General features: G+C 58.4%; 1 protein-coding gene across 1 annotated transcript; it reads left to right on the top strand.

Annotated features, from left to right (window-relative positions):
* The first annotated feature begins 546 nt into the window (after nucleotides 1-546).
* On the top strand, nucleotides 547-10,245 carry LOC126635183 (mitochondrial 2-oxoglutarate/malate carrier protein-like). The gene is given in 10 exon segments (XM_050306144.1): nucleotides 547-709; nucleotides 4,153-4,359; nucleotides 4,471-4,561; nucleotides 7,156-7,182; nucleotides 7,184-7,242; nucleotides 7,337-7,441; nucleotides 7,577-7,628; nucleotides 9,312-9,531; nucleotides 9,712-9,742; nucleotides 10,041-10,245. Coding segments are annotated over 8 exon segments (849 nt in total). The 5' UTR covers nucleotides 547-557; the 3' UTR covers nucleotides 9,468-9,531; nucleotides 9,712-9,742; nucleotides 10,041-10,245.
* Nucleotides 10,246-11,665: the final 1,420 nt, after the last annotated feature.

The following is an 11,665-nucleotide window of genomic DNA, read 5'->3' as shown; positions in this document are numbered from 1 at the left end:
TGGGCCCTCCCCTCTCCAAGCCCCTTCTGGACCTCCAAATCCCCAAAATCCTCTCCCCCTTCCCCCCCAAATTACCCCTACAGGGTGTCCCCTAAAATCTCCCCCAAAAAAATCCCTTGAGACCCCCCAAAATCCCTTCCAGATCTCTCCTGACTCCCCCCAAATTATGGACCCTCCCCTCCTCCAAGCCCTTCTGGACCTCCAAAATCCCCAAAATCCTCTCCCTTCCCCTCCCCAAATTACCCCTACAGGGTGTCCCCAAAACTCCCCCAAAAAATCCCTTGAGACCCCCCTAAAATCCCTTCCAGGTCTCTCCTGACTCCCCCAAATTACAGGCCCCTCCCCTCTTCAACCCCCTTCTGGACCTCCAAAATCCCCAAAATCCTCCCCTCCCCCCAAAAAAAAATCACTTCAAACCCCACCAAACCCCCTTCAGACCCCCTAAAACCCCCCAAAATCTCCTTCAGAACCCCCCTCTCCTCAACCTGGGGGGGGATTTGGGGGGTGGGAATGTTTTTTTGGGGTGTTTTTTGACCTCCCCCTCCCAAAATTGCAGGATGGGGGCCACGGTGTTCGTGCAGCCCCTGGACCTGGTGAAGAATCGGATGCAGCTGAGCGGGGCCGGGGCCAAGGGGCGTGAGTACCGCACGTCCCTGCACGCCCTGGGCTCCATCCTGCGCCACGAGGGGCTCAGGGGCGTCTACACGGGGTAGGGGACCCCCAAAAACCTTGTGATCCCCCCCAAAAACCTCTGTGACCCCCCCAAAAACGTCTGTGATTCTCCCCAGCTCACCCCAAACCCCCTGTCCATTCATGCCCTGGGCTCCATCCTGCGCCACGAGGGGCTCAGGGGCGTCTACACGGGGTAGGGGACCCCCAAAAACCTCTGTGACCCCCCCTAAAAACCCTTTATGACCCCCCAAACCCCTGTCCCTGCACGCCTGGGCTCCATCCTGCGCCACGAGGGCTCAGGGCGTCTACACGGGTAGGGGACCCCAAAAACCTCTGTGACCCCCTAACCCTCCCCAAACCCCCTGTCCTGGGCTCCATCCTGCGCCATGAGGGGCTCAGGGGCGTCTACACGGGGTAGGGGACCCCCAAAAACCTCTGTGACCCCCCCTAAAAACCCTTTATGGCCCCCCCAAACCCCCTGACCCTGCACGCCCTGGGCTCCATCCTGCGCCACGAGGGGCTCAGGGGCGTCTACACGGGGTAGGGGACCCCCAAAAACCTTCTGAACCCCCCAAAAACCCTTTATGACCTCCCCAAACCCCCTGACCCTGCACGCCCTGGGCTCCATCCTGCACCACGAGGGGCTCAGGGCGTCTACACGGGTAGGGACCCCCAAAAACCTTCTGAACCCCCTAAAACCTCTGTGACCCCCCCAAAATGTTCTCTGAGCACCCTCAGCCCTCCCCAAACCTCTTGTCCCTTCATACCCTGCACTATGAGGGGCTCAGGGGCGTCTACACGGGGTAGGGGACCCCCAAAAACCTTCTGAACCCCCCAAAACCTCTGTGACCCCCAAAAACCTCTATGACCCCCCCAAAAACGTCTCAGACCCCCCCAAAAACCTCTGTGACCCCCTGTCCCTTCATGCCCTGGGCTCCATCCTGCACCACGAGGGGCTCAGGGGGTGTCTATGTGGAGTAGGGGACCCCCAAAACCCTCTGTGAACCCCCCAAAAACCTCTGTGACCCCCCCAAAAACCTCTGTGATCCCCTGTCCCTGCACGCCCTGGGCTCCATCCTGCACCATGAGGGACTGGGGGGTGTCTGTGTGGGGTAGGGGACCCCCTAAAACCTTCTGTGACCCCCCCAAAAACCTCTGTAATCCCCCCAAAATGTTCTCTGACCCCCTGTCCTGGGCTCCATCCTGTGCCACAAGGGGGTCAGGGGCATCTACATGGGTAGGGACCCCAAAACACCCCCAAACCCCCTGTCCCTGCACGCCCTGGGCTCCATCCTGCGCCACGAGGGGCTCAGGGGCGTCTACACGGGGTAGGGGACCCCCAAAAACCTCTGTGACCCCCCCAAAAACCCTTTATGGCCCCCCCAAAAACCTTTGTGATCCTCCCCAGCTCACCCCAAACCCCCTGTCCCTTCATGCCCTGGGCTCCATCCTGCACCACGAGGGGCTCAGGGGCGTCTACACGGGGTAGGGGACCCCCAAAAACCTTCTGAACCCCCCTAAAAACCCTTTATGACCCCCCAAACCCCCTGTCCCTTCATGCCCTGGGCTCCATCCTGCACCACGAGGGGCTCAGGGGCGTCTACACGGGGTAGGGACCCCCAAAAACTTCTGTGACCCCCCCAAAAACCCTCTGTAATCCCCCCAAAATGTTCTCTGACCCCCTGTCCCTTCATGTCCTGGGCTCCATCCTGCACCATGAGGAGCTGGAGGGTATCTACACAGGGTAGAGGACCCCCAAAAACCCTCTGGACCCCCCCCAAAATGTTCTCTGACCCCCTGTCCCTTCACGCCCTGGGCTCCATCCTGCGCCACGAGGGGCTCAGGGGCGTCTACACAGGGTAGGGGACCCCCAAAAACCTCTGTGACCCCCTCAAAAACCTCTGTGACCCCCCCCAAAATGTTCTCTGACCCCCTGTCCTGGGCTCCATCCTGTGCCACAAGGGGGTAAGGGGCATCTACATGGGGTAGGGGACCCCCAAAACACCCCCAAACCCCCTGTCCCTGCACGCCCTGGGCTCCATCCTGCGCCACGAGGGGCTCAGGGGCGTCTACACGGGGTAGGGGACCCCCAAAAACCTCTGTGACCCCCCCAAAAACCTCTGTGACCCCCAAAACCTCTGTGACCCCCAAAACCTCTGTGAGCCCCCAGCCCTCCCCAAACCCCTGTCCCTTCACACCCTGCACCACGAGGGGCATCTACACAGGGTAGGGGACCCCCAAAACCTTCTGTGACCCCCCCAAACCCCCTGTCCCTTCATGCCCTGGGCCCCATCCTGCACCATGAGGGGCTGGGGGGTATCTATGTGGGTAGGGGACCCCCAAAACCTCTGTGACCCCCCCAAACCCCCTGTCCCTTCATGCCCTGGGCCCCATCCTGCACCACGAGGGGCTGGGGGGTGTCTATGTGGGGTAGGGGAACCCCAAAAACCTTCTGAACCCCCCAAAACCCTCTGTGACCCCCCCAAAAATCTGTGTGACCCCCCCAAAAACCTCTGTGATCCTCCCCAGCCCAGCCCAAAACCCCTGTCCTGGGCTCCATCCTGCACCACAAGGGGCTCAGGGGTGTCTACACGGGGTAGGGGACCCCCAAAAACCTTCTGAACCCCACCAAAACCTCTGTAGACTCCCTAAACCTCTGTGACCCCCAAAATGTTCTCTCGACCCCTGTCCCTGCACGCCCTGGGCTCCATCCTGCGCCACGAGGGCTCAGGGCGTCTACACGGGTGGGGACCCCAAAACCCTTTGGACCCCCTAAATGTTCTCTGACCCCCCCAAAATGTTCTCTGATCCCCTGTCCCTTCATGCCCTGGGTTCCATCCTGCACCATGAGGGGCTGGGGGGTGTCTATGTGGGGTGTGGGACCCCCAAAAACCTCTGTGACCCCCCCAAAACCCTCTGTGATCCCCCCCAAAAACCTCTGTGACCCCCCCAAAAACCTCTGTGACCCCCCCTAAACCCCCTGTGATCCCCCCAAAACTCTCTGTGAGCCCCCCAGCCCTCCCCAAACCCCCTGTCCCTTCACACCCTGCACTCCGAGGGGCATCTACACAGGGTAGGGGACCCCCAAAACCTTCTGTGACCCCCCCAAACCCCCTGTCCCTTCATGCCCTGGGCCCCATCCTGCACCACGAGGGGCTGGGGGGTGTCTATGTGGGGTGTGGGACCCCCAAAATGCTCTGTGACCCCCTAAACACTCCTGTGATCTCCCCAAACCCCTGTCCCTTCATACCCTGCACCACGAGGGGCATCTACACAGGGTAGGGGACCCCCAAAACCCCTCTGTGACCCCCAAACCCCACCCTACTCCCCTTAACCCCCTCAACCTCCTCACTATCCTCCCCAACCCCTCTACCCTCACCCCTCAAACTCTTCCCTCCCCCTCCCCTTTTCTCGGGCTCCTCCATCTTTCGAGGTTACCCCATTTTTTTTTGGAATGTCCTTTTTTCCCCCAAAAAAAAGGCTGTCAGCGGGGCTCCTGCGCCAGGCCACCTACACCACCACCCGCCTGGGCATCTACAGCGTCCTCCTGGAGCGTTTTGGGGGTCCTGACGGGAGCCCCCCACCCTTCCTGGCCAAGGCAGCCATGGGGATGACGGCGGGGGCCGCGGGCGCCTTCGTGGGGACCCCGGCCGAGGTCGCCCTGATCCGGATGACGGCCGATGGCAGGTCAGGTTTTTCCCCTTCCCCTTTTTTTTTTCCCCTCTCCTCCCACAAATTTTAGTTTTTTTTTTTTAACCAAAATCTTCATTTTTTGACCCAAAAAAAACCCTCCTCTAGGCTGCCCCCTGGCGAGCGCCGCGGGTACCGCAACGTCTTCGACGCCCTCGTGAGGATGGCGAGGGAGGAGGGGGTGCTCACCCTCTGGAGGGTAAGAGGAGGGGGGAAGGGGTTTACACACACCCCCCACCCCCAAAATCCATCTTTTACTCCTAGAATCCTCTCAGGCCTCCCACAACCCTCCTGCTGAACCCTTGTTTGGGACCCCCATCATTTACCTGGGGGTTTGTGGGAGGAAAAGGGGGTGGTCTCTGGGGTTTGGGGGAGGGTCTCAGGGTTTGGGGTTTTGGAGGTGGTCTCAGGGTTTGGGGTTTGGGGGTGGTCTCAAGATTTGGGGTTTGGGAGGTGGTCTCAAGGTTTGGGGTTTGGGGTGGTCTCAGGGTTTGGGTTTTTGGGGGTGGTCTCAGGGTTTGGGGTTTGGGAGTGGTCTCAGGGTTTGGGGTTTTGGGGTGGTCTCAAGATTTGGGGTTTTGGGGGTGGTCTCAAGGTTTGGGGTTTGGGGGGTGGTCTCAGGTTTGGGGTTTTGGGAGTGGTCTCAGGGTTTGGGGGTTTTTGGGGTGGTCTCAGGGTTTGGGGTTTGGGGGTGGTCTCAGGGTTTGGGGTTTTTGGGGGTGGTTTCAGGGGTTTGGGGTTTTTGGGGGGGTGGTCTCAGGGTTTGGGGTTTTTGGGGGTGGTTTCAGTGGTTTGGGGTTTGGGGAGTGGTCTCAAGGTTTGGGGTTTGGGGGTGGTCCCAGGGTTTGGGGTTTTTGGGGGTAGTCTCAGGGTTTGGGGTTTTGGGGTGGTCTCAGGGTTTTGGGGTTTGGGGGTGGTCCCAGGGTTTGGGGTTTTGGAGGTGGTCTCAGGGTTTGGGGTTTTGGGGGTGGTCTCAGGCGTTTGGGGTTTGGGAGGGTGGTCTCAGGGTTTGGGGTTTTGGGAGTGGTCTCAGGGTTTGGGGCTTTTGGGGGTGGTCTCAGGATTTGGGTTTTGGGAGGTGGTCTCAGATTTGGGGTTTGGGGGTGGTCTCAGGGTTTGGGGTTTTTGGGGGGTGGTCTCAGGGTTTGGGGGCTTTGGTGGGGTGGTCTCAGGGTTTGGGGTTTTGGGGGGGTGGTCTCAGGGTTTTGGGGTTTGGAGGTGGTCTCAGGGTTTGGGGTTTTGGGGGTGGTGGTCTCAGGGTTTGGGGTTTTGGGGGTGGTCTCAGGATTTGGGGTCTGGGGAGTGGTCTCAGGGTTTGGGGTTTTGGGGGTGGTCCTCCAGGGTTTGGGGTTTTTGGGAGGTGGTCTCGGGGTTTGGGGTTTTTGGGGGTGGTTTCGTGGGTTTGGGGTTTTGGGAGTGGTCTCAGGGTTTGGGGTTTTTGGGGTGGTCTCAGGGTTTGGGGTTTGGGGGGTGGTCTCAGGGTTTGGGGTCTGGGGGGTGGTCTCAAGATTTGGGGTTTGGGGTGTGGTCTCAAGGTTTGGGGTTTTGGAAGGATAGTCTCAGGTTTGGGGTTTTTGGGGGTGGTCTCAGGGTTGGGGTTTTGGGGGTGGTTTTCAGGTTTGGGGTTTTGGGGGGTGGTCTCAGGGTTTGGGGTTTTGGAGGTGGTCTCAGGGTTTGGTTTTTGGGGTGGTCTCAGGGTTTGGGGTTTTGGAGGGAGGTGGTTTCAGGGTTTGGGGTTTTGGGGGGGTGGTCTCAAGGTTTGGGGTTTTGGGGGTGGTCTCAAGATTTGGGGTTTGGGGGTGGTCTCAGGGTTTGGGGTTTTGGGGGTGCAGGAACACCCCCACACCCTGTGTGTCCCCCTCCCTTGAGTGTGTCCCCCACTGTGGGGTCACCCCACTCAGAGGGATGTTGGGAGGTGCAGGGGGAGATGGGGGTGGTAAATGGAGGGGAGGAGTAAAAGGGGGCTCCTGGGGTCCCCAACTCCCCCACCCCATATTCTCCTCCCCTCTGGGGCTGTGTCCCCCCACTGTGAGGGTCACCCCGCTCAGGTGGGATGTTGGGAGGGGTGCAAGAGGAGATGGGGGTGGTAAATTGGGTAAAAAGGGGGCTCAGGGGGTGCAGGGGAGTCCCCCAACTCCCCCACCTATATTCTCCCCTTCCCCATCCCCCCACTTTAGGGCTGTGTCCCCCACTGTGGGGTCACCCCGCTCAGGGGGGATGTTGGGAGGTGCAAGGGGAGATGGGGGTGGTAAATGGGGGAGGGTAAAGAGGGGGCTCCTGGGGGTCCCCAACTCCCCACCCCATATTCTCCCCACCCCATATTCTTCCCCCACCTTTAGGGCTGCATCCCCACTGTGGGGTCGCCCCCTCAGGGGATGTTGGGAGGTGCAGGGGAGATTGGGGTGGTAAATGGAGGGGAGGATAAAAGGGGGCTCCTGGGGTCCCCAACTCCCCCACCCCATATTCTCCCCCCCCACCCCCCTTCCTCTAGGGCTGTGTCCCCACTGTGGGGTGCGCCGGGAGGTGCTGGGGAGATGGGGGTGGTAAATGGGGTAAAAGGGGGAGGATGAAAAGGGGGCTCCTGGGTGCAGGGGGCTCCCCCAACTCCCCCACCCCATATTCTCCCCCCTCCCACCCCCACCTTAGGGTTGCATCCCCACTGTGGGGTCAGCGTCGGGAGGTGCTGGGGAGATGAGGGTGGTAAATGGGGTAAAGGGGGAGGATAAAAGGGGGGCTCCAGGGGGTGCAAGGGGGTCCCTCAACTCCCCCCACCCCATTTCCCCCCATCTTTAGGGCTGCATCCCCACCATGGCCCGCGCTCGTGGTCGTCAACGCCGCCCAGCTCGCCTCCTACTCCCAATCCAAGCAATCCCTGCTCGACTCGGTGAGCTCAGCCTGTTCTTTTGTCCCCCCCAAATCCTGGCAAGCTCTCCCACCCCCCTTTTAACATTTTTGGGGTTTTCTTCCCTAAATCCTCAGGGCATTTCCGAGACGACATCCTGTGCCACTTTTGTGCCAGCATGATCAGCGGGCTGGTGACCACGGCCGCCTCCATGCCCGTCGACATCGCCAAGACCCGGTGGGTTCCTCCCCTCCTTTAACCTTTTCAGCTAATTAATTACCACATTTTTGTGTTGGGGGGGGAGGGGAAAGGGGAATTACCCCAAAATCTGCCTGGTTTTACGCCCCCCTGATCATGAAATGATCCTGGCAGGATCCAGAACATGCGGACGATCGACGGCAAACCCGAGTACCGCAACGGGCTGGTGAGCTCTGGGAGGGGTGGGGGGCTTTGGGGAGGGTCCCCCTTATTTTTAGGGGGTGATTTTCCTGTCATTTTGGGGTGTGGTTGGGTCCCTGTCATTTTGGGGGGGTTCCCTTTTGACTTTCCCATCATTTGGGGGGCGTTTTTTGTCCCAGTCAGGGTCAGTTTTTGAGGAGTTTCCCCCTCATTTTGGGGTGTGGTTGGGTCCTGTCATTTTAAAGGGGTTCCTTTTTGACCTTCCCACTGTTTTGGGGGCATTTTCTGTCCCAGTTGGGGTCATTTTTTGAGGAGTTTCTCTGTCATTTTGGGGTGTGGTTGGTCCTTATCATTTTGGGGGTGTTCCCTTTCAACCTGGACAAGGAGGGCAGGAACTTTCCCACCTTTTTGGAGCAGCCCCCTCACTTTTTGGGGGGGATTTCTGTGTCATTTTGGGGGGTGGTTGGGTCCCTGTCATTTTGGGGGGGTTCCCTTTTGACTTTCCCATCATTTGGGGGGCGTTTCCTGCCACAATTGGGGTCATTTTTTGAGGAGGTTCCCATCATTTTGGGGTGTGGTTGGTCCCTTTCATTTTAAATTGAATTTCCCATCATTTGGGGGGCATTTCCCGCCCCACTTTGAGCTCATTTTTTCAGGAGGTTCCCCATCATTTTGGGGGGGTTCCCTTTTGACTTTCCCATCATTTGGGGGGCATTTCCTGCCCCCACTTCGAGCTCATTTTTTGAGGAGGTTCCCTGTCATTTTAAATTGACTTTCCCATCTTTTGGGGGGCGTTTCCCACCCCACTTCGAGCTCATTTTTTGAGGAGGTTCCCTGTCATTTTAAATTGAATTTCCCATCATTTGGGGGGCATTTCCCACCCCACTTTGGACTCATTTTTTCAGGACCTTCCCCATCCTTTCAGGGCTGTTCAATTTACCCTTTTTAAGGGGAGGTTCCCTCTCACACCTGGATGGGGGCTGTCAATTTTAGACGCTTTCCCTCCTAATTTTTTTGGGTTATTTTTCTTTTCCCACCTCCCTGGCAGGACGTGCTGGTCAATTTTAGACACTTTCTCTCCTAATTTTTTGGTGTTTTTTTTGTTTTCCTACCTCCCTGGCAGGACGTGCTGGTCAATTTTAGACACTTTCTCTCCTAATTTTTGGGGGGATTTTTTGCCACCTCCCTGGCAGGACGTGCTGGTCAATTTTAGACACTTTCTCTCCTAATTTTTGGGGGGATTTTTTGCCACCTCCCTGGCAGGACGTGCTGGTCAATTTTAGACGCTTTCTCTCATTAATTTTTTGGTGTTTTTTTTTCTTTTCCCACCTCCCTGGCAGGACGTGCTGGTCAATTTTAGACATTTTCTCTCCTAATTTTTTGGTGATTTTTTTACCACCTCCCTGGCAGGATGTGCTGGTCAATTTTAGACGCTTTCTCTCCTAATTTTTTTGGTGTTTTTTTTCTTTTCCCACCTCCCTGGCAGGACGTGCTGGTCAATTTTAGACGCTTTCTCTCCTAATTTTTTGGTGTTTTTTTTTCTTTTCCCACCTCCCTGTCAGGACGTGCTGGTCAATTTTAGACACTTTCTCTCCTAATTTTTTGGTGATTTTTTCCCACCTCCCTGGCAGGACGTGCTGGTCAATTTTAGACACTTTCTCTCCTAATTTTTTGGTGTTTTTTTTTTCTTTTCCCACCTCCCTGGCAGGACGTGCTGGTCAAGGTGGTGAGGTACGAGGGTTTCTTCAGCCTCTGGAAAGGTTTCACCCCTTACTACGCCCGCCTGGGCCCCCACACCGTGCTCACCTTCATCTTCCTCGAGCAGATGAACAAGTGGTACCAGCGGCTCTTCCTCAGTGCCTGACCCCCCACCCACCCCCCTATCCTGGGGGAGGGGGGAAATTGGGGGCATCTCAACCCCCACCCCCCTCAACCCTGGGAGGGGGAAATTGGGGTATCTCAACCCCCTCCCTCCCTTTTTTCCCCTCAGGGGGATCTGGGGGTAGGAGGAGGGGAGAATTAGGGTATCTCAACCCCCTCCCTCCCTTTTTCCCCCTCAGGGGATCTAGGGTAGGAGGAGGGGGAAGTAGGAGTATCTCAACCCCCACCCCCCTCAACCCTGGGGAGGGGGAAATTGGGTATCTCAACCCCCACCCCCTCAGCCCTGGGGAGGGGGGAATTGAGTATCTCAGCCCCCCACCCCCTCAGCCCTGGGAGGGGGAGATTGGGGTATCTCAACCCCCCTCCTCCCCTTTTCCCCTCAGGGGATCTGGGGTAGGAGGAGGGGGAGAATTGGGGTATCTCAACCCCCCTCCCTCCCTTTTCCCCTCAGGGGGATCTGGGGGTAGGAGGGGAGGGGGAAATTGGGGTATCTCAACCCCCTCCCTCCCTTTTTCCCCTCAGGGGATCTGGGGGTGGAGGAAAGGGGGAAATTGGGGTATCTCAACCCCCCTCCCTCCCTTTTTCCCCTCAGGGGGATCTGGGGGTAGGAGGGGAGGGGTTTGTAGGGTTGTTTGTGCCCCCCTCCCCCATCAGAGTGGAGGGGTCTTTGGGCCCAATTTTGGGGTCCCCTCCCCCACCCCAGGGGGCCTATGGGGGTGGTCCTGGGGTCTGTAAAAGGGGGGTGTTTGACCCCCAATATATTGGGGAGGGGTTTCTTGGAGGAGAGGGGAGGGGGATTGCTCATCCCAAAATGGACAGCCCTAAACTTCTTATAGGGTTTTCCTATAGGGGATCCCCACCCCCACACCCCTTTTAAACCCTCTGGACCCCCCTCCCCTCCCCCACCCCAGGGGAGTGGTCTTGGGCTCTGTAAAAAGGGGTGTTTGACCCCCCAATATATTGGGGGAGGGGGTTTCTTGAAGGGGGGAGGGGGATTGCTCATCCCAAAAAGGACAGCCCTAAACTTCTTATGGGGTTTTCCTATAGGGGACCCCCCAACCCCCACCCCTTTTAAACCCTCTGGGGGGTTTTTATTCCCAACCAAAATATCTAAAATCAAGAGCCCCTCCCCCTCCTCTCCCCCCACTTCCAAAATCCACCCCACCCCCTCTTTTGCCGTGCTTTGTTAATGAATCATGGATGGTGATTATGATGTAATTAAAGCAAACCCCACACACAGACACACCCACCCCCTCCAAGGGGGAGGGGCGTGGTTTTATGTCTTATCTGTCACGACAGAGGGGGGGTGGGGCCACGCTGGGGGGCGTGGCTTCCACTCCACACCCCCCCAAGTGGGGAGGACACCAAAAAGGGGGGGAGGGGGTGATAGGAGGGGACCCCTCCCCACCCAACCGGTTGGTTTTGTGCCCCTCCCCTCCCCATTTTGGGGGATTTTTGGGGGGTTTTTTTTTCAGGGGGAGGGGGTCTCTTCCCCTCCCCTTCAAGAGGGGGGTCCACCATCCCCCCAGGGCAGGTCAGGGCCGGCCAGGACCGTCCTCTCCACCCCCTGCTCGGTGATGGTGGCCAAGCGGATCACCCCCCCGCTGGAGCCGTCCCTCGCCATGGCCAGGGCCAGACCTGGGGGTTGGGGGGAGGGGGGAGACATAAATTAGGGACCCCCACCCCAAAGAACCCCCCCTCGAGTTGTTTTGGTGACCCCCAGATCCCCCCTTTTGAAGGGATGGCCCCAAATTGGTCTTTGCACAAAGAAGTCCTGAGCTGACCCCACAGTGACCCCAAATCCCCTCCCAGGACCCCCCTCAACCCCCCACACCCTTCCAGGTCCCCCAAACCCCCTCCCAGGACCCCCTCACCCTTCCATGTCCCCCAAACCTCCTCCCAGGATCCCCCTCACCCTTCCACATTTTCCAAATCCCCTCCCAGGACCCCTCCCTCACCTTTCCATGTCCCCAAATCCCCTCCCAGGACCCCCCTCATCCTTCCATGTTCCCCAAATCCCCTCCCAGGACCCCTCCCCACCTTTCCATGCTCCCAAATCCCCTCCCAGGACCCCCTCACCCCCCTTCACCCATCCATGCTCCCCAAATCTCCTCCCAGGACCCCTCCCCACCCTTCCATGCTCCCCAAACCCCTCCCAAAACTCCCCTCCCCAACCCCACA

The sequence above is a fragment of the Myiozetetes cayanensis genome, unplaced genomic scaffold, assembly GCF_022539395.1.
Source record: "Myiozetetes cayanensis isolate MyiCay16 unplaced genomic scaffold, myiCay2020 scf1133, whole genome shotgun sequence".
Taxonomy (NCBI): Eukaryota; Metazoa; Chordata; class Aves; order Passeriformes; family Tyrannidae; genus Myiozetetes; species Myiozetetes cayanensis.
This window is presented reverse-complemented; position numbering and strand designations above follow the sequence as displayed.